The following is a 20,026-nucleotide window of genomic DNA, read 5'->3' as shown; positions in this document are numbered from 1 at the left end:
GGAGCCTTGGCCCTTCCCCGCACGGAGCCCCTGTGCTCACCACCCCCAGCCTGGATGGGGCCGCTGTCTCACCTCCACCGGAGACGGCGACCCCGCGTGTTGTGGTTCATTCTGAACCAGTAAGCGACCGTCTACCATGTTGGTTTTTCCTCTTCCTCTTATGTCCCTTCCATGCTTTTCTGCATTCTTAGTCTGACAGTGAGGCTTATTCTCTGTGCTCCTCTTAATAATTTATATTATTACATAAATATATGTGGGCTGTCAAATCAGAAATTATCATTTCCGCTTGGAAAAATTTAATGACAGACTCAATAGTCATTTTACCTTCTGTGTATAATTTTTTTATTTTCATGCATCAGTTTAAGATAACTTTGGAAAGCATAGACCACCCATTGCATTCACACGGAGCAGAGTCGAGCAGCTCAGCTGGCTGCGCACCCCCCATACTTCACGTCACTCTTCGCCAGAAGCGTTGTAACTTAGTGAAGTTATACTCCTACTTTGTCGCACAAATAGGCATAATTGCCTCTTTAAATTTATGAAATCTAGAATCCCCGGCTCTCTCTGCTAGTTTCCTAGATCTTCTCCACAATATTTTCACACCTCACCCCAGCCCACTAATCCCATTTGGCCATGAACAATAGACATTTGTAAACCCAAACCTCATTTTCAATAACTGAAGACTGAATTTACATCAGGTAGCAGATTGGCAGAAGTATACACTCCTGTCCCTGCTCCTGGTGGCTCCTGGGGGCCTTGGATATTTAAATGCCTTCCTAGGTGGAGCCCAGAGACCGTCCTTTATGATACAGACCACTTCTTATCATTTATTGAATGACTCTTGTGAATTGATGACTTTTCCTTCCTCTTCCAACTTGATGGACTCACTTGTTGAGCTATAAGTATGATCTTGTTCAGTCACAATCGTGTCTGACTCTTTGTGACCCCATGGACTACAGGACGCCAGGCCTCCCTGTCCATCACCATCTCCCGGAGCCTGCTCAGACTCATGTCCATGGAGTCAGTGATGCCATCCAACCATCGCATCTTGTATCGACCCCTTCTCCTCCCGCCTTCAGTCTTTCTCAGAATCAGGGACTTTTCCAATGAAGAGTCACCTTTTCCTAGGGATGATCTACGAAATGTTAATATACAACATTAAGTGCCAGCATGCTTGTGTGGAATCTGAGAGATGATTAAACTGAGTCACTGAGTTTCATATCACCCAGGAGTCTATAGATACACCCAGACTACATGGATGTACACAGATAACAGTCTGAGAACCATATCAGTAAATTACTGTGAGCTGCTGGGTGAAAGATTGTTGGGGAACTGCATTTTTCACACACAGTCTCAAAGGAACCACCCCAGAGATGAGTCAGAATCTATCAAGAGGAGAAGTGCATACACTGGAAACGTGCAGTAATCCTCTTATAAGCCCAGGGCCCACGATGCCAGTCACTGGGCAGATTGACCCTGAGCCCCTCGTGTGCGTGCAGAGCGCTGGGACAGAGCTGCGCCTTTGCACTTACACACCTGAGCCCAGCCACAGGGGCCCCTGTAAGCAGGTGGACCCGAAATGAGAAATACTCTGTGAAACAGCTGACTTCAACAGAACATGTCATAAAGAAAAAAAGAGGAATGTTCTTGAACAAAGATACTTGAGAGATATAACATTTAAATGTCATGAAAAGTCTTTGACCGGATCCTGGGTCAACAGTAAACATGAAAGGAACGCGAAAACCAAGCAACTGTGACAGCGCCAAAGGAGCTCAGTGATCCTCCCGATGACTGACTCCAAAGGCGTGGGGATCCGGGGTTTACATGGAAGAGAACTCAGATGTCTTGAGGAAGCTCAGTGAGCTACCATAAACACAGAAAAACCATTCGACAATCTCAGGAACACAACATGGAAACAAAGTGAGAAATTTAACAGAGTGATAGAAAAATTAAAAAGAACCAAGAAAATTCTGGAGCAGAAGTATACAATGAATGAAATAAAAAAAAAAAAAAACTTTAATAGAAGGCCTAAACATTAGAATGTTTCAAACAGAAGAGTGTGAGTTAGAAGACAGAACTTCTGAAATTATTCAGTAAGGGGAGAACAAAGAGAAAGAGTGACGAAAGCATGTGTGATCCTTGGAGTACGTTAGAAGGATCAGTGTGTAAATTACTAGACCCCAGAAGAAGAGAGGGCGAGGAGGCAGATAGTATACAAAGAAACAGTGGCCGAGAACTTCCCAGATGGGGGAGAGACTTAGACATCCAAGTCGGTAAACCTCATAGGTCACCAAACAAATGCAATTTAAAGAGACGTTCTCCTAGACACATTATAATAACTGTCAGAAATCAAAGGCAGCATCTTAAAAGCAGCAAGAGAAAATAAGCTTATAACTAACTTAAGAAAATGCCCACAAGCTATCGGTGGGTCTCATCAGACTCACAGGCCAGAAGGCGATATATTCAAGGTGCTAAAAAGAAAAAAAGCTGCCGAGCAAGAATCCTCTGCTAGCAAAGATGTCCTTCAGAAATGAAGGGCAGGCAGCAAAGCCTGCCCAAACAGATGGCAGCTGGGGGTCTTCATCTCTAGACCCGCCTCCTTAGAACCTTGAGTTTTTCAGGCTGAATGCTGATTTCAGGAAGGACTCTGTGGCCCGTGGACTGCAGCCACCAGGCTCCCCGTCCATGGGCTTGCCCAGGCCAGAATACTGGAGCAGGCTGCCCTTTCCTACTCTGGGCAATCTTTCTGACTCAGAGATCCAACCCTTGCCTCTTGTGTCTCCTGCATTGGCAGGGGTATTCTTTACTACTGCGCCACTTGGGAAGTCCAGTTAGTAACATGGGAACATATGAAAGAGAGCACACTGTCAAATTCAGAATCCTCATAATACTGTGATACTGTGCGATACTGCTCCCTTGTAAAGGTTAAAGGACAAAGTATTAAAAATAACCATAGCTACAGTAATTTCTCGGTGAATATATTTGTCAGTACTATAAAAGAGGGAAATTATATAGTATTTGTCAGTACTATAAAAAGATGTCAATTGTGACATCACATACGTACGAGGGGGAAGTAAAGGGTGGAGTGTGTGCACTCAGTTATCAGTGCATCTGTGCGATGCTTCATGGAAGCCTCGTGACAGCCACACAGCAGAGCCCTGCCGTAGACACGCTGAGTTAGAGAGAAGGCAAGAGAGCGCTCCACTCCGCAAGACCTTCAGTCACAAAGGACCAGGGAGGGAGGAAGAGAGGAAGACAGGGACTCGGGTCAGACAGGAGGCAGTAGGGGGCGCCCGGAAGTCCTTACCTCGCAGTGATGACTCTCAATATGAATGAATGAATTTGTCCAATCAAAAGGCATAGAATGAGCAGATGCATTAAAAAGCAAAACTGCCTACAGAGAGACTTGCTCTACCAGTAAAGGCGCAAATAGGCTCACATTGAAGGGACAGAAAAAGATATTCCATGCAGGTAGAAACCAAGAGAGCAGGGGTAGCTGTGCTTCTGTAAGATAAAACAGACGTTAAAGCTGCAGCAGACAGAGAAGACCATTGTCTAAGGATGAAGTAGTTAATCCAGACAGAGGATGTGACCAAAACTAACCCAGAATGGGTGAAAGACTTAAAGCCTGAAACCACAAAACTCTTAGAAAAAAGCACAGAGGGAATCTTGGCACTGATCTTGGCCATGATATTTTTGGAGACAACACCAAAAGCACAGCCAACAAAAGCAAAAATAAATAAATGGTCCACCGGAAACCATCACAACATCGTTATATCAGCTATACTCCAACACAAATAAAGCATTTAATTAAAAACCTAATTAGGGGAAAGGAGGGAAGAGAGAAGAGAAGTTAGGGATGGAAGCCAGATTTCTCCGAAAGTGTTCAGTTTGTATTTTTATTGATTAAATGTTCTTAATAACTAAAAAGTAATAAATAAACTACATCAAAATAAATAGCTTCTGCACGTCACTGGAAACAGTCTACAGAATGAAAAGAGACAACCTAAAGAATGGGAGAAAATATCTGCAAATCATAAATCTCATAAGGGGGTTGTATTCAAAATATATAAAGAACTCATACAACTCAACAGCCAAAAATACCCAACCATCTGGTTTTTTTAAAATGGGCAGAGGCGGTGCCTAGGCACTCTTCTGAAAAAGACACACACACAGCCAACAGATGCATGAAAAAGGTGTTCAGCCTCAGGAATGATCAGGGAAATGCAAATCAACACCAGGGTGATACCACCTCCCGCCTGTTAGAATGACTAATGGAAAGGCGAGAAAGAACAAGTGTTGGTGAGGACGTGGAGGAAAGGGAACCTGGGCGCTGCTGGTGGGAATGTAAATAGGTACGGCCTCCATGGAGACTGCAGGGAGGTACTAACGCTTGAGTAAAAGCGGGACTGCCGTACCACCCAGTAGTTCCAGTCCTGCGCATCTGACCATCTAAGGGAGAAATCAAGAGCTCAGAGGGACTTCTGCACTCCCACGTTGATGGCAGCATTATGCACGTCGGCCATGACCTAGAAGCAGACTGAGTGTCAACAGATGAATGGCCAAGGAAGACGTGGTGCACTTACGGTGGAAGGCAGCCCTGAGAAAGAAAGCAAGGCTACCATTTGCACCAACACACTTGAACCTTGAGGACATTATGCTAAGTGGCGTAAATCAGACAGAGAAATATGATGCGATTCCACTCGTGTGTGAAACCCGCGAAAGTCCAACTGACAGAAACAGAGCAGAACGGTGGTGGCCAGGGCCACGGGAGAGGGGCGGGCAAGGGGAGATGCCAGTCGGAGGGCAGCGTCGGCTGTGAGATGCCCTGTGCTCAGCCTGGCGGTGGCCGTCAGCAACACTATATCAGATGCTTGAAAGCTGCCAGGAACGTGGATCAGAAATGTCCTCACCACAGACAGGAAATGGTGTTAACTCACCCTTCAGTACCTAAGAGACTCGGGTTTGACCCCTGGAGTGAGACGACCCCCTGGAGGAGGGCACAGCAGCACAGTCCAGTATTCTCGCCTGGAGCATTCCTTGGACAGAGGAGCCTGGGATGGCTGTGGGCTACGGTCCACAGGGTCCCAAAGGGTCGGCTCCGCGTGCACGCACCCTCCTGAGGGTCGGCTCAGCGTGCACGCACCCTCCTGAGGTGATTGCTTCCCAACATGTAAGTGCATTGAGTCATCACACTGTACCAGAAACTCACACGACGGTATACATCAGTTCTGTCCCAACAAGGTTGTAATGAGGTAGCACATCCTTGCTAAATATCAAAATATATATAAAACTTTGGTAACTGAGATTCTTGTGAAACGACAGACAGACGGGTGAAGAACCAGTAGAAAATCACCCACCTCGGTGTCCAGAGATTCTAAATCTACAGTCGGGAGACACAGCAGATCGGTGAAGAAAAAGACCTATTGAAAAGAACGGTTAATTTCGGCATTCATGGGAAGGAGAAAAACACGTTACTTCATACCTTATCCTCAGAAGAGTTCCATATTAATTACACAAATACTTTCCAAGAGAATATATAAAATTACTAGAAGGCAACAGATGACGCACCAGGCCCTGAGCTGTGCCCGCCCAGGGCCCAGGGCAGCGTGGCGACCCGTGTGCGCTGGGAGCTTAGCAGACCCTCCTGACGTTGCCGCTGGAGCCAGGGGTCAGCGGCCGCCACCGTGCCGAGCTGCTCAGCAGAAAAGCACCGACACGCTGATGGCCAACGGGGTGAAATGATCGTCTTTACCTGAGTTTTAGTAACAACGGAGCATTGGCTTCTATTAATACACAGATTGAAATACACGTTATTCAGGGGGTTGGGGTATTTTCATGTGCTTTTTAAAAGATGCGATCCTGTGAATAGAATAAGTATCTCTCGGTGCAATACCGTAACAACCTAATAAGAGAGATGTTAGACACGAAACAACCGTGAGCTCTGAGTTAGTGAAGAAAGAAGTCATCTTCCAGAGGTGCCTTTAGAAAAAAGACTTTCATCTCAGTTCAAAAGGATACCCTATTAAAGATAATTCAATGGCATTTTTCTAATGATGGAGACTCTTGAGAGTCCCTTGGACTGCAAGGAGATCCAACCAGTCAATCCTCAAGGATTTCAACTCTGAATATTCATTGGAGGGACTGGTGCTGAAGCTGAAGCTCCAATTCTTTGGCCACATGATATAAAGAGCTGACTCACTGGGAAAGACCCCAATGCTGGGAAAGACTGAAGGCAGGAAGAGAAGGGGGCAACAGAGGATAAGTTGGTTAGATGGCATCACTGACTCAATGGACATGCATTTGAGCAAACGCCAAGAGATGGTGAAGGACACGGAAGCCTGGCATGCTGCAGCCCCTGGGGTCACAAAGAGTTGGAAACAACTGAGTGGCTGAACAGCAATGATGGAAACAGAATTTTATTATTTTCATCAAGAAACAAACATGTGTTTCAGTTTTTAAAAAAAGTTTGAGCTGATTGTTTTCCTTTAAATGCCTATAAAAATACTTTAACTTGAGCTTGTCAGTATAATGAGCCTTTCAAATCTAGAAATCACAGGTTAAGAGATTTAAAATAAAAGTGTAACTCTTGGCCCTGGATTCTCACTGTCTTCATCTTGACAGTTTTTCAGAACCAGATGTGTGTCCCAAACAGAGCCCAGCTTCAGAGGCATTGGGGTCTGCAGGTTCCCTAGTGATAGATCGAGTAAAAGATAAACCCCAAAGCCTCGGCGAGCAAGGGGTTCATCAAGGCCCCAGTGGGTGGGAGACCAGCCCTGTGACAGAGACATTCCAGGAGCGCCAGGCGCCTGCACGGGCCTGCCTTTGGCTCTGCCTTCTGACACCCGCGTGTTCACCCCATCACCCTCCTTGCACAGAACTGTAGATCAGTGCGCCGTTAGGGACCCAGTGTCTGAATTTCAGAAATCTGACAGTTTACAGAGCAAAATGGGCAGTAGCTACAGTATCGAATATGGTACGTTTATCATTCTCTGTGGAACCAGGGGTCCTTTAAACTGGCGGTGACTTGTGCAACCAGAAGCCGCATTTCTAAGCTGTATCTCCATACTGACCACTGGCGAGAGTAAATGTAAAATCATCTTATATTCAGTCTAAAAAACTGAAATTGCCAGTAACTAGAAGGAAGAAACCGCATGACCTACTTCACCGCCCAAGGCCGACAGATGGGTGCATTTCGGCCCGGCCGCCTCCGTGGGCCTGTGAAGTCGGGGCACTGCAGCGGGGTCCGCTCTCCTCGCAGCCCCTGCAGCTCCGTACCTCAGGGGTCTCCCGCTGTCCAGAGTCTGCTGGTGATCAAAGAGAAACCACGCCTCCAGCAGACTCATTACCAACTTTCAAAAACTGTCCATTGGGCCAAGTAAGAGTTAAACCCAGGCATCTCATGGAGGCCCTCAGAATCATCTGGTAAGACTGAAGGGCTGTTTCAACAGCAGGAAAGCTGGAAGTACCTGACCACACTGAATTGTTCAGCTCTAGAAGTTCCACTCCACTGAATTCCCTTTTTTTTTCCTTGTCTGGCAGATAGGTGAAAACTTCTCGCCATACCTGGGGACCACTGGCCTGGTTCCCTTCAGGGAAAAGAAGGCTAATCCCCAGAAAGGAAAGGCAAAGCCGGGGTGAGACTGTGGTATTTTTAGGCGCCACACATGAGGAAGTGCTCCTTTCCTTTAAAGTTGCAAGACCTCACCAAGATGGATATGTCTTTAATACTCGAGATTAGATTAGCTCCGGCCATTCTATTTTTATAAATCAATTCGTCTTCCTTGTAAAAGAACCCTGGCCTTGCGTGCTCGCCCTTCTGTCTCAGGGCGATTAATAAGGGGAATTAATGAGGTCTTCTCCCGCCTCAGCTGCGGTGCCTCTGCTGGGTGTCAGCAGTCTAGCAGAAGGCAGAGGTCATCTCTCCACAGTCACGCTCCCCCAGCCCAGGCTTTGTCTTGGCAGAGCTGCCTTGCCTGGAATAGCCCTGGCACATTCCTGACGAGACGGAGCAGGGCGGAGTGATGCTGCGCCACACCGGAGGTGGCTCAGACACCAGGCGGGGCCGCGCTAAGGACGGCAGGGGGTCGCCTGCAGAGCCCGAGCCCCGGGGAAGCGTGCGGAGCGACCCCGCGTCCGCGGCGCCCGCGCGGGCCGGGCGCGCTCCCGCGCCGACGGCTGAGCCCAGATCAAAGCCGCCCGGGGAGGTCACGAGAGCCGCCGCGCTCACGCCTGTCGCAGTGTGTACAGAACGCCCGAGTGTCGCCCAGAATGCAGTGGTCGGTCCTTGAGTGCCTTTGATCCTTATCTGGGAGTTCTGCTAGCATATGTCATATAATTGAGGTATGGCCTTTTATTGCGGCAATTAAAACTTTTCAAATGCATTATATTATCTCCACCCGAGCTAAAAGTCGGGGCCATTGTTTAGAAAGCGAGGTGAGGGGTCTGTCAGATGCTGCGGTTGACTTTAGGGACGGCCGCTCCCAGCCCCGCCCCTGGGAGGCTGCTCCAGCTTTTTTTTTTCATTCCATCTCACCAAACAGCATAATGGTCTTCACGTTTGCTCAGCCCTTTTGACTTCCTTTATCACATAGAGATGGCAAACATTCTGTTGCTAACTTGAAGTGGCTCCAAGCAGCAAGACGGGAGGACATTAAACCAGTAAAAGCTTATCAACGGATTCACTGATACGCTGTAAATTCCAGGCGTTTCGCTTTGCTTTTGAGGGCAGCCGTAAGTCAACACATTAGTAAGCAATTGCTGACATCAAGATGGATGCTCAGAGGGGCCCCTGGGCAGGCAGAGTTCACCTGGGCACTCCTGGGAGCGGGTCTTCTTTACTCTTCCCCGGGGATGTACTTGTAAATGACCAGTGATTGCTCTAGGTATCAGTTACCTGAATCCGTAACTGCTTAATTTATCAAATATATGAAATGTGAGGCTTAGAAAGAGAAATAGAAGATACTCATTTTTAATGGAAAATTTTATGTACTTTGTATGCTTCTGTAGAATTAATATTAACCACTAGTTTGAAAACTAGAAGCCAATCATCTTCGTGTGTGTGTTTTCCAACCACTAAAGGCCTCTGACCCACCTGACAGTGAGGGCTTAACAGGAGCAGAAGGATGCTGCTCAGGCAGGACTCTGGTCTGTAAGAAATATTTAATAACAGCTACATTTCTGACGTGGCCCTGACCTGGCCACAGCATAGTCAGTACCCATTTGCTAATTTAACTTTTTTTAGGATATTATTCTTGCTAACTTTTCAATACTTGAAGCGCAAGAGTGAAGACAGTCAGGCCAGCTCACTTTTAGAACTGCGCCGCAAGTGCACACAGAAGGCTTTTCCACGTGTTTATCAACAAGCTAAAGCCAGTGTTACAGGCCAAATACTGAGGCTTTATTGAGCCTTGGCACTGGAAGTTTGTTCGGAATCTTCCCACACCGACAGTGTCCTCTTCTCAACCCCACGAGGAGACCGCAGAATGTGTACTGGGGGTGGGGGGGCCATGTGGGCCTTCATTCCTCACCTGTTGCAAATTTCAAGGCGACGTTTTTGTTGAATGCCAAGGGCCTCCCCAAGGTGAAGCGGAGGAGCCAAGAGATAAGAAATACACACAGGAAGAAGGAAGGAGCCCTGGCCGGTGACAAGTGTCAGCGGAAGGAGCCAAGAGAGCCCTCTGGGCGGCCAGGCAGAGCGCTAGCCTGGCCGGAGAAGCGCGGCGGGGAGCGGGCGGAGGGAGCGGGGCCGGCCGGGGCAGAGCCGAGCAGGAAGGCTCGAGGAGGGGCTGCCAAGAGGCCTGAGGAGGGGAGCCGGGGTCAGAGGCGGAGTGCGCGGTGGGCCGGCTGGCGTCTGCCCACCATCCCACCTTTCTTCTGAGCCGAGTGCCCAGCTGGTCAAGGAACAACGTGGTCCCTCTCCCCACTGGGCCACAACCGGCTCCTCCAGGCCGTCTGTGCTCTCACCCCTCACCTGCAAAAGCTAACCGGCAGGGCGAGGGCACAGTGCTTCAGCTTAGGTTAAATAACCTGCATTTTTCCAGTTTTTTAAAAAAATTTTTTATTGAAGGATAATTGCCTCACTGAATTTTGCTGTTTTCTGTCAAACATCAATTTGAATCAGTCATAGGTATACACATCCCCTCCCTTTTGAACCTCTCTCCAGTCTCCTGCCCCATCCCATCCCTCTAGGTTGATTCCGAGCCCCTGTTTGAGTTTCCTGAGCCATACGGCAAATTCCCGTTGGCTATCTATGTTACATATGGTAGTGTGAGGTTCCACGTTACTCTCTCCATACATCGCACCCTCTCCTCCCCTCTCCCCAGGTCCATAAGTCTGTTCTCTATGTCTGTTTCTCCATTCAGTTCAGTTCAGTTGCTCAGTCGTGTCCCTTTGCAGCCCCTTGAACTGCAGCACGCAGGCCTCCCTGGTCATCACCACTGCTGCTGCTCAGTCGCTCAGTCGTGTCCGACTCTCAGTGACCCCGGGGACGGCAGCCCACCAGGCCCCCCGTCCCCGGATTCTCCAGGGAGAGCACTGGAGTGGGTGCCACTGCCTTCTGTGGTCTGTCACCATTGCCGCCCTGTAAATTAAGTCTTCAGCACCATTTTTCTAGATTCTGTATATGTGCATTAGAATATGATATGTATCTTTCTCTTTCTGAGTTACCTTCACTCTGAATAATAGGTTCTAGCGACTTGGCAGCAGCCGCAGAAGATTCATCCACCTCATTAGAGCTGACTCAAATGTGTTCCTTTTTATGGCCGAGTAATATTACGTTGTGTATATGTACCTCAGCTTATCCATGCATCTGTCGATGGACATCTGAGTGCTTCCATGTCCTAGCCATTGTAAATAGTGCTGCAGTGAACACTGGGATACATGTGTCTCTCTCAGTTTTGCTTTCCTCAGGGTATATGCCCAGGAGTGGGATTGCTGGGTCATACGGTGGTTTTATTCCTAGTTTTTTAAGGAATCTCCATACCGTATTCCATAGTGGCTTATCAATTTACATTCCCACCAACAGTGCGAGCGTGTTCCCTGCTCTCCACACCCTCCAGCATTTATTGCTTATAGACTTTTTGATGATGGCCATCCTGACCAGTGTGAGGTGATATCTCATCGTAGTTTTGATTGCATTTCTCTAATAATGAGCAATGTTGGGCATCTTTTCATGTGTCTGTTAGCCATCTGTATGTCTTGTTTGGAGAAATGTCTGTTCAGGTCTTTTCCCCACTTTTTGATTGGGTTGTTTTTCTGGTATACAAGCTGCTTGTACATTTTGGAAATTCACCTTTTGTCCGTTGTTTCATTTGCTATTATTTTCTCCCGTTCTGGGGGTTGTCTTTTCACCTTGCTTATAGTTTCCTTTGCTGTGCAAAAGCTTTTAAGTTTAATCAGGTCCCAGTTGTTTCAGTTCAGTTCACTCAGTCGTGTCCGACGCTTTGCGACCCCATGGACTGCGGCACGCCAGGCCTCCCTGTCCATCACCAACTGCTGGAGTCCTTCAAACCCATGCCCTTGAGTCGGTGATGCCATCCAAACATCTCATCCTCTGTCGTCCCCTTCCTTCTCCTCCTGCCCTCAATCTTTCCCAGCATCAGGGTCTTCTGAAATGAGTCAGCTCTTCGCATCAGGTGGCCAGAGTGTTGGAGTTTCAGCTTCAGCATCAGTCCTTCCAGTGAACACCCAGGACTGGTCTCCTTAGGAGGGACTGGCTGGCTCTCCAGTTGTTTACCTTTGTTTTTATTTCCATTACTCTAGGACGTGGGTCATAGAGCATCTCGCTTTGTGTCATCAAGTGTTCTGCCTATGTTTTCCTCTAAGAGTTTTATAGTTTCTGGTCTTACATTTAGGTCTTTAATCCATTTTGAGTTTTCTTTGTGTGTGGCGTTAGGAGGTGTTCTAATTTCACTCTTTTACATGTAGCTGTCTACTTTTCCCAGCACCGTTTATTGAAGAGGCTGTCTTTGCTCCATTGTATATTCTTGCCTCCTTTGTCAAAAATAAGGTACACATAGGTGTATGGATGTATCTCTGGGCTTTCTATTTTGCTCACTGATCTGTATTTCTGTCTTTGTGCCAGGACCATACTGTGTTGAGGACTGTAGCTCTGTAACATAATCTGAAATCAGGAAGGTTGATTCCTCCAGCTCGATTCTTCTTTCTCAAGACTGCTTTGGCTATTCAGGGTCTTTTGTGTTTCCATATGAATTGTGAAATTTTTTGTTCTAGTTCTGTGAAAAATGCCATTGGTAATTTGATAGGGATTGCATTGAATCTGTGGATTGAGCTTGGTAGTATACTCATTTTCAGAACATTGATTTTTCCTACCCAGGAACACGGAATATCTCTCCATCTATTTATGTTGTCTTTGATTTCTTTTGTTACTGTCTTACAATTTTCTGTGTACAGTTCTTCTGTCTCCTTAGGTAAGTTTATCCCTAGATATTTAATTCTTTTTGTTGCAGTGGTGAGTGGGATTGATTCCTTAATTTCTCTTTCTGATTTTTCATTGTTAGTGTACAGAAATGCAAGGGATTTCTGTGTATTGATTTTGTATCCTGCAGCTTTGCTGAAGTCACTGATTAGCTCTAGTCAAATGTATTTTTTAACTGGAGGAAAACTGCTTTACAATGTCATGTTGGTTTCTGCCGTCCAACAACGCCAACAAGCTATAATTATACAGAATGCTGTCTCTCGTGAGCCCCCCTCACCCCACCCCACCCTCCAGGTGTCACAGAGTGCCAGGCAGAGCTCCCTGTGCTCAACGGCAGCCTCTCACCAACTCTCCGTGTTAATCTGCATTTTAAGTCTCTGACGACCCCTGCAGATAAAGGGATGGCTGTTTTTCTCATTTGTGAAATGCTTCCCATCCAGGCTGAGGAAAGAAGTGTGCCCGTGAACAAGTGTGAGAGCGACGTCAGGTGAGCCGTGGACCTGCATCCACGCTGACCCTGCCCTCCATACCCAGAACTGGGCTCCAGCTGGGGGCTGTGCCACAGACCCGGCGACACCGGGAGCACCCCCGGCCAGGCACCTCCCCCCAGGCCCACGGCTACCTCTGGGTGCGTCCCGCCTTCCTGGAGGGGAGACACAGCACGTCAGGTATTTTGTTGAAAACATGGATTTCCAGCAGTTGTGTCCTGGAGAAAACCCTGGAGAGGTGAAGGGGTGGCAGTGACTCTGGCCGTCCCAGAGCTCCTGGCTGCATCTGCAAAACCGCCACAGCCATTCCTTCAGCGAGTCCTCTGGCGCCTCGCGTGGCCAGTGCACAGAGTGGCTCACAGACAGACACACACACAGGGGGCACGCGGGGAGACAGCCCTGTGCTGGCAGAGGATGGAGGCAGCGCACCGCAGGGCTGGAGCAGGAAGGGGACACCGAGGGCGTCCTCATGGGGCCACTGGGACCTGCGTGCACAGCCGCTCCAGGCACACCAGCTCTGTGCATCTCAAGCTGCGAGTGCTCACACAACACGAGGACAGGTGTGGATTCTTGCCGTCCCCCTGGGCGTGTGCACAGCAAGAGGAACACACGTCTCGGCACATGTGCGTGATAATATACACACATATGTAAGAAAATACAAATGCCCGTGGCCTCCACACTTACTGTCACTCCCTGAGGTGACCCTTGAAAGCTCAGGAGGGTACCGCACACTTGAAGCTGGGTGGTCACATCTCAGGGAAGGGAAGGGAAAGCCACTCAGTCGTGTCTGACTCTTTCGGACCCCGTGGACTATACAGTCCCTGGAATTCTCCAGGCCAGAATACTGGAGTGGGTAGCCTTTCCCTTCTCCAGTGGATCTTCCCAACCCAGGAATTGAACTGGGGTCTCCTGCATTGCAGGTGGATTCTTTACCAACCGAGCTATGAGAGAAGCCCCACGTCTCAGGGATTGACAACTAAATCAGTGTTAAACAACTTTGACTCCTAAACCTTAATTGGGCAGCTTCTATGACAGCAGTTCCCATTGCCAGTGAGCATCAGTCCCCTTGCCTGGGGGGCTGTTAGAACATGAACAGCTGTCTCCGCCTGCAGTGCTGACCCAGGAGGGCTGGGGCGGCCCGGAATCAGCACTGCTAGCAGCTCCCCAGCGAGGCGGATGCTCTGGTGCAGCGGCCTCCCCTGGAAGAAGACTGCAGTCCCCCCGCCCCAGCGGTGGGACACCCTGGCACTGCCCTCTCTGAAGGCAGCACTTCTGCTGAGAACTAACGTGAGAGCGAACCTCGGCATCCCAGAGGCTGTGTAAGGTCTGCACTGGCGCAGGCTAATTCTGGAGAAAGACACGATCTTACCTCTTAGCTCTATTTGGGGAATCTCTCACGCTGCATGAAAAGCCAACTCAGAGAAAACCTGACATAAAACATTAATTGAGGCACCTGTGTATGCATTTCCAAGGAATTCTTCCTTTTATAAAGTATAGGGACCTCTTCTACTTTTAATAATAGAGATTACCAGGTATTTGAAAGGCTCAGGAACAGAGAAAATGAAGCCTTGCCAATTGGAGCCCATGAGCTTGGATCCAGCTGTCGGCTGGATAATTGTCAGCAAGAAACAGAACTGGACTCCAAAATGGAAAAGCATCTTCGTCCAGGCCTCGGACATGGCTGAGAAGCCACTGCCAGTAAGACCCCAAGACGGAGACGCCTGGATTCAAACCCTGTGGGTCACCAGCCACTTCACAGGCCGCCTTCCCCTGACAGCCGACACCCGCCCTGTAAGCCCGAGGGACCAAGGCCGGGGAGGGTCAGTCCCCACAGCCCTGGCCCCGTCCGGCCCAGGCTCGAGGCTTCTTGCGGGACGAAGGAGCTGGAAGGGGCCCCCGGGGCCAAGAAGGCACCTTCTGATGCAGGTGACCGACACAGACACTGCATAAAAACACACGCAGACACGCCGCACACACATGGTGTCCCACAGACCGGAATACTTGACACTGGGGACGTCCTCTGGGCCCGTGGAGAATGTATTCCGCGCACCACACACCTAAAGGACCACGAGGCCGAACTGAGTCCCGAAGAAGGAGGATATAGCTCATGCTTTGCATGAGACGTTAGCCCCCAGTGCCGCACAAGGCATGGGTGAGGGGACAGCACACCCAAGTCCATGTGCCGCCCACGTGACCTCGGCCCGTAGCATTTTACAAACCGCACGTGGCCAAGTGCGCCCTGCAAACACCTGCGCTCATTTCAGCGACCCTGGTTTGCTCAGAGCTGTTGCCCTCAGCAGACGACCACGATTCCCATTACCTCTTTGTCCTGAGAGCAGAGTGCTTTTCTAGATCTGTTTGTACCAAATGCAGACCTTTATAAAGAGGCCGGAGCCTGGGGGGACGTTAGAGTCTGTATTTGAGGACAGTGCCTTCAAAGCAAAACGAAAGTTTGCGATAAACTGTGATAAGCTGCCTTCATATTTAGGCTAGCAGTGAAGTCAGGATTGTTAGGTAAGTCCTAAAAATGTGTTCTGTAGCATGGAGACACACGATGGTCCATAAACTGATTACCTCCGCTTATTTTTTTTAGCTCGTTAGGGAACAGGGGTGGGTTCAAAACAAGGAATTTAGAGCTCGGTGAGAAAGGCAGGACGAGTAACCAACTCAAAAGGAGGAGATGGTCTTTCTCGTGGATTCCCTTTTTGGAAATGTTCACACTGAAAGGATGGTTCCTGACCTGCAGCTGCGAGGGACGATGCTGCGGAGCCAGGGCACATGCCGTGCTAGGCATCACTAATGACGGCCTGCCATGGACCCGGGGGTGGCACTGCCCAGGGGCAGGCCTGTGAGGCTCCAGGGGCGCTGCCAGCGCAAGATAACTTTGTGACCCACTGTACCTGGCTCTGGTCCCTCCTCCTCTCAACTCCTCACCAGCGTGCTCCCTGCCACCAAGCAAGGCCAACCAGCAGGTGCCCCTTCCTGAAATCTCCGCCCATGCTCTCTGGGCTGGCGAGTGTGAGGGCAGCTGGGGGAGGGTGGTGGGGACGCCAGGGTGCTGCCGAGTGCGGCTCACAGTGGGCGCGGGTGCTCAGTTCACAGAGATCAGCCAGCGCCTGCTCTGCTCCTACCGCACAGACATCGATGAGCTCTTCTCCGAGGTGGACCGCTGCCTGGCCATCAACCGCAGCGTCCTGCAGCAGCTGGAGGAGCGGTGTGGCCGTGAGCTCTCCGAAGAGGAGTGGGGCGAGATCCAGACCCAGGTAGGCATGCCAGGCCGGCCCTGCAGTGGGCGGGGAGGGGACGGGGTGAGCAGGGCAGATCCAGACCCAGGTAGGCGTGGCCAGCCTGCCGGGGGCGGAGGGCCGGGCACCGCATAGAGGGCATGTGTGTCTGCCCCCAGGGGGCCCTGGGACCCTCGTCACCCACTCTGGGGTGAGGCCAAGGGCCCTGGGTGTGGAATTCTGCTTTGATGAAGGCATCTAGTGAGCAGTGAAAGTGCCAAGGGCAAAGGCCTCCCCACGTGCCCCCCCCCCGCCCCCACTCCGAGCTTCCTGCCCGTCTCAGCCTGCCTGTCCCTTGCATCTGAGGAGAGGGACACCAAACCCGGCAGGGGAAACACTTACTTAGAAATCACAAAAATGGTAAATGCATAAAGAAGTTTAGCGGCTACATAGTGTCAGAGACTGCTTAATTCAAAGAAAGTCAGTTACTAAGGTTCAGCATTTTATAAACTGTGTTTCGAAGTCGGTCATCCCAGGTGGGTTGCGGTCCCTTCCATTTTTCGCAGGAGTAGCAGAGCACAGACATAATTAGCGTTAGTTTAACCCAGGATGAAATGTCTTCACATTTAGAAGACCCTCGTCTGTGGGTGCCCGGTTCTCACTTAAACGCGGGGCACTGCCCGCTGCGGCGTGACCCGCACGTGTGCCGCCTGCCCTGTGTTGCAGGCCCTGCGCCGGGAGGCCCCCGACTGCCCCATCTGCCTCACCGCGCTGGCGCCGCGGGAGACGGTCCTGCTGTCCTGCTCCCACGTGTTCCACCTCGCGTGCCTCCGCGCTCTGGAGGAGTTCTCCCTGGGGGAGAGCGCTCCTTTCCACGCCTGTCCACTCTGCCGCTGCTGCTATCAGAAAAGAATTCTTGAATGCTGAATTCACAAGGGAAAAAATTATATAATTCGGGGGGAAAGTGTTAACCTTATTGTTGGTAGTTGTATGTTAGGAAAGCTGACAATATTTTAAAAGCTCACAAACCCATCCAATTCTAGTCTTTATAAAGAGAAAACTTCAAATTCATGAGTTGAGTCAGCTGAAGAACGGATTAAAAACTTCTATCTCGGAGGCTCTACAGTTTGCTGATTAGCTCGGCTTCTGGTTGGTGGGCTGGGCTGCTCGTGAGAGTAAAGTGATTCCCTCCCTGCCCTCTCCACAGCGGTGCTGTGGGCACCCGGCGGGCCTGCCGGTGAGGTGGCAACACAGCGTCTTCCCAGGCATGCCCTACAGCTGCAGCTCGAGTCCGCCTGCAGACTGAACCTAAACCTCTCAGGGCATCCAAAGGCCCTCTGCCATTCAAATGCTTGCTTTTAGTCCTTGCTTTCTCTCTATGGGATACGTTACTGTTGAGTCCAGCACTCTGAATACATAAACCCAAGATATAAAAATAAGTATTCCGTGGTTTCAGCATCAGTTCAGTCACCCAGGCATCTCTTTGTGACTCCCTGGACTGCAGCACACCAGGCCTCCCTGTCCATCACCAACTCCCAGAGCACAAACTCATGTCCATTGAGTCAGTGATGCCATCCAACCATCTCATCCTCTGTCATCCCCTTCTCCTTCCGCCTTCAGTCTTTCCCAGGGTCTTTTCCAGTGAGTCAGTTCTTCCCATCAAGTGGCCTAAGAATTGGAAGCTTCAGCTGCAGCAACAGTCCTTCCAATGAACATTCAGGACTGATTTTCTTTGGGATTCACTAGTTTGATCTCCTTGCTCTTAAAGGGACTCTCAAGAGTCTTCTCAACACTACAGTTCAAAAGCATCAGTTCTTCGGCACTCAGCTTTCTTTATGGTCCAACTCTCACATCCATACACGACTACTGGAAAAACCATAGCCTTGACTAGACAGGCCTCTGTCAGCAAAGTAACATCTCTGCTTTTTAATATGCTATCTAAAACAGCACATCACGTATTAATAACTCAGAGTCACATGTTCATGGCTCACATGTAAAGAAATCCACGGAATCTTCCTGGGAGCCTGGTCATTCACAAGCACATTCACAAACCACAGGGTCCTGGCGAGGTGCCCCAGCTGCTGGGACAGAAGAGGCCCCAGATGTTAGGGACAGACAAAGCAGGCTGTTTCTCTGAACTTCCCTGCCCATCAGCAGTAGGTGAGGGGCCGAGGAGCTGCCCTCAGTGGCTCCCAGCTCTTGGCCGCTCTGCCTGGAGTCTCCAGTGAACCCTCCCCGGTGCCGAGGAAGAGCAGGTAGACTTTTCCTTTGAATTAAAAAAAAAAAATTCTTTATTTATTTGGGTCTTAGCTGATGTTTGCAGGATCTTCATCGTGGTGCCTGGAGCACGTGGGATCTTAGTTCCCAGACCGGGGATCGAACCCACATCTCCTGCACTGGAAGGGGGGTTCCTACCCCTGGGCCACAGGGAGAGCCTGCAGGCAGGCTTTGCGGCCACCTGGGGCCCCCGGAAGGTCAGTGCAGCCACAACTAACAGCCAGGGCGGGAGGCGCAACAGGCAGGCAGCCGGGGCCAGCTGCACACCTGTCAGAGTGCACAACAGCCCCGCGTCGCCGGGGCAGGAGCCCCACCACGCCTGCTCCTGTTTGTTTCTCATCCCATCTGGGGTGTTCTCGTTACATAAAGCCCACGCACATATGTCCCTTAATGAGCACATCCACATAACCTGGGGTACGTTCACTTGCAATGGTGGCGAGTCCCACGAAAGAATCTGGAGCCTGACTTGGAGACGATTTAAACGGTGAGCAGACACTCATTGGACCGTTAAGAAAGCTGAGCACTGAAGAATTGATGCTTTTGAACCGTGGTGCTGGAGAAGACTCTTGAGAGTCCCCTGGACTGCAAGGAGGTCCAACCAGTCCATGCTAAAGGAAATCAGTCCTGAATATTCATTGGAAGGACTGGTGCTGAAGCTAAAACTCCAATACTTTGGCCACCTGATGCGAAGGACTGACTCCTTGGAAAAGACCCCAATGTTGGGAAAGACTGAAGGCAGGAGGAGAAAAGGATGACAGAGGATGAGATGGTTGGACGGCATCACTGACTCGATGGACGTGAGTCTGAGCAGGCTCCAGGACATGGTGAAGCACGAGAGAAGCCTGGTGTGCTGCAGCCCATGGGGCCACAAAGAGGGAGACACGGTCAAGCGACTGGACAGCAGCAGCAAACGCCATTGTGAGACGGCTGAGCAAGGCTGGCTCCCACACACCCCTCCCTGCCTCCCGCCCGTGGCCCCTCCAGCAGAGCACAGCCTGCTGAGGAGGAAGGCCTGGCCAGTCTGATGCCAGACCCACGCCCAGAGCCTGCAGGGGGGCACCCAGGGGGCCCCAGGCACTCAGTGAGCGTGGGAGGCCACTCAGGGCCGGCGTGACCGCGTCCTGGGCATGACAGCAGGGCGCTGCTGCCCACACCTGGCGACCCTGCCTGCTTCCGGAGCCCGCCTCTCACATGGTCCCTCTGACTCCATGAGTTCTGCAGATCCTTCCAGTAAACTTCCTGCCTGTCGCGCTCTGCCGACACAGGCAGCGGATCCGCAGGAGGGTCAGTAGGGATGGAAGCCTGGGCTCGGCCGCGGTGGGAGGTGGCACAGTGACAACCCCGTGAGGGCCCCGGGGCGCGTCTCACTCGGCCGCGACCGTTGATGGCAGATCAGGGAACTTCCTTGCTGAAAAGCTCCTGGAACATCGTGCCCAGCAAAGGCTGAGGAGGCCACACTTACCAAACGTGCACTGCAGGGGGGCAGCCACTTCTCTGGCAGACCACACGTGCTCAGCCACAGGCACCACGCAGACGCTCGTACGATTACATTGCAGTCTCCCTGGGTCTCCTTTGAAAACTGGTCACTGATCAAGACA

At 50.4% G+C, this 20,026-nt stretch overlaps 1 protein-coding gene across 12 annotated transcripts in view; it reads left to right on the top strand.

Moving 5' to 3' along the window:
• The window catches only part of RNF32 (ring finger protein 32), a 38,667-nt gene extending 21,402 nt beyond the window's left edge, over nucleotides 1-17,265 (top strand). For 9 of the 12 annotated variants that reach the window (XM_086394713.1, XM_086394707.1, XM_086394705.1 and 6 more), the window contains 2 exons: nucleotides 16,023-16,190; nucleotides 16,878-17,265. In XM_086394713.1, coding sequence (XP_086250839.1) covers nucleotides 16,023-16,190; nucleotides 16,878-17,078 — 369 coding nt within the window. In that variant the 3' untranslated portion in view covers nucleotides 17,079-17,265. Of the gene's footprint in view, nucleotides 1-12,879; nucleotides 13,069-16,022; nucleotides 16,191-16,877 lie in introns of those variants that run through there. The other 3 variants (XM_086394709.1, XM_086394710.1, XM_086394708.1) reach the window with 1 other exon arrangement.
• The last annotated feature ends 2,761 nt before the right edge of the window (nucleotides 17,266-20,026 follow it).

This window comes from Bos grunniens, chromosome 4, assembly GCF_055505025.1.
Source record: "Bos grunniens cultivar Pamir isolate PY7600 chromosome 4, Bosgru_T2T1.0, whole genome shotgun sequence".
Lineage (NCBI taxonomy): Eukaryota > Metazoa > Chordata > Mammalia > Artiodactyla > Bovidae > Bos > Bos grunniens.
Note: the sequence above shows the minus strand (reverse complement) of the source record. Positions and strands in the feature narration are given on the sequence as shown.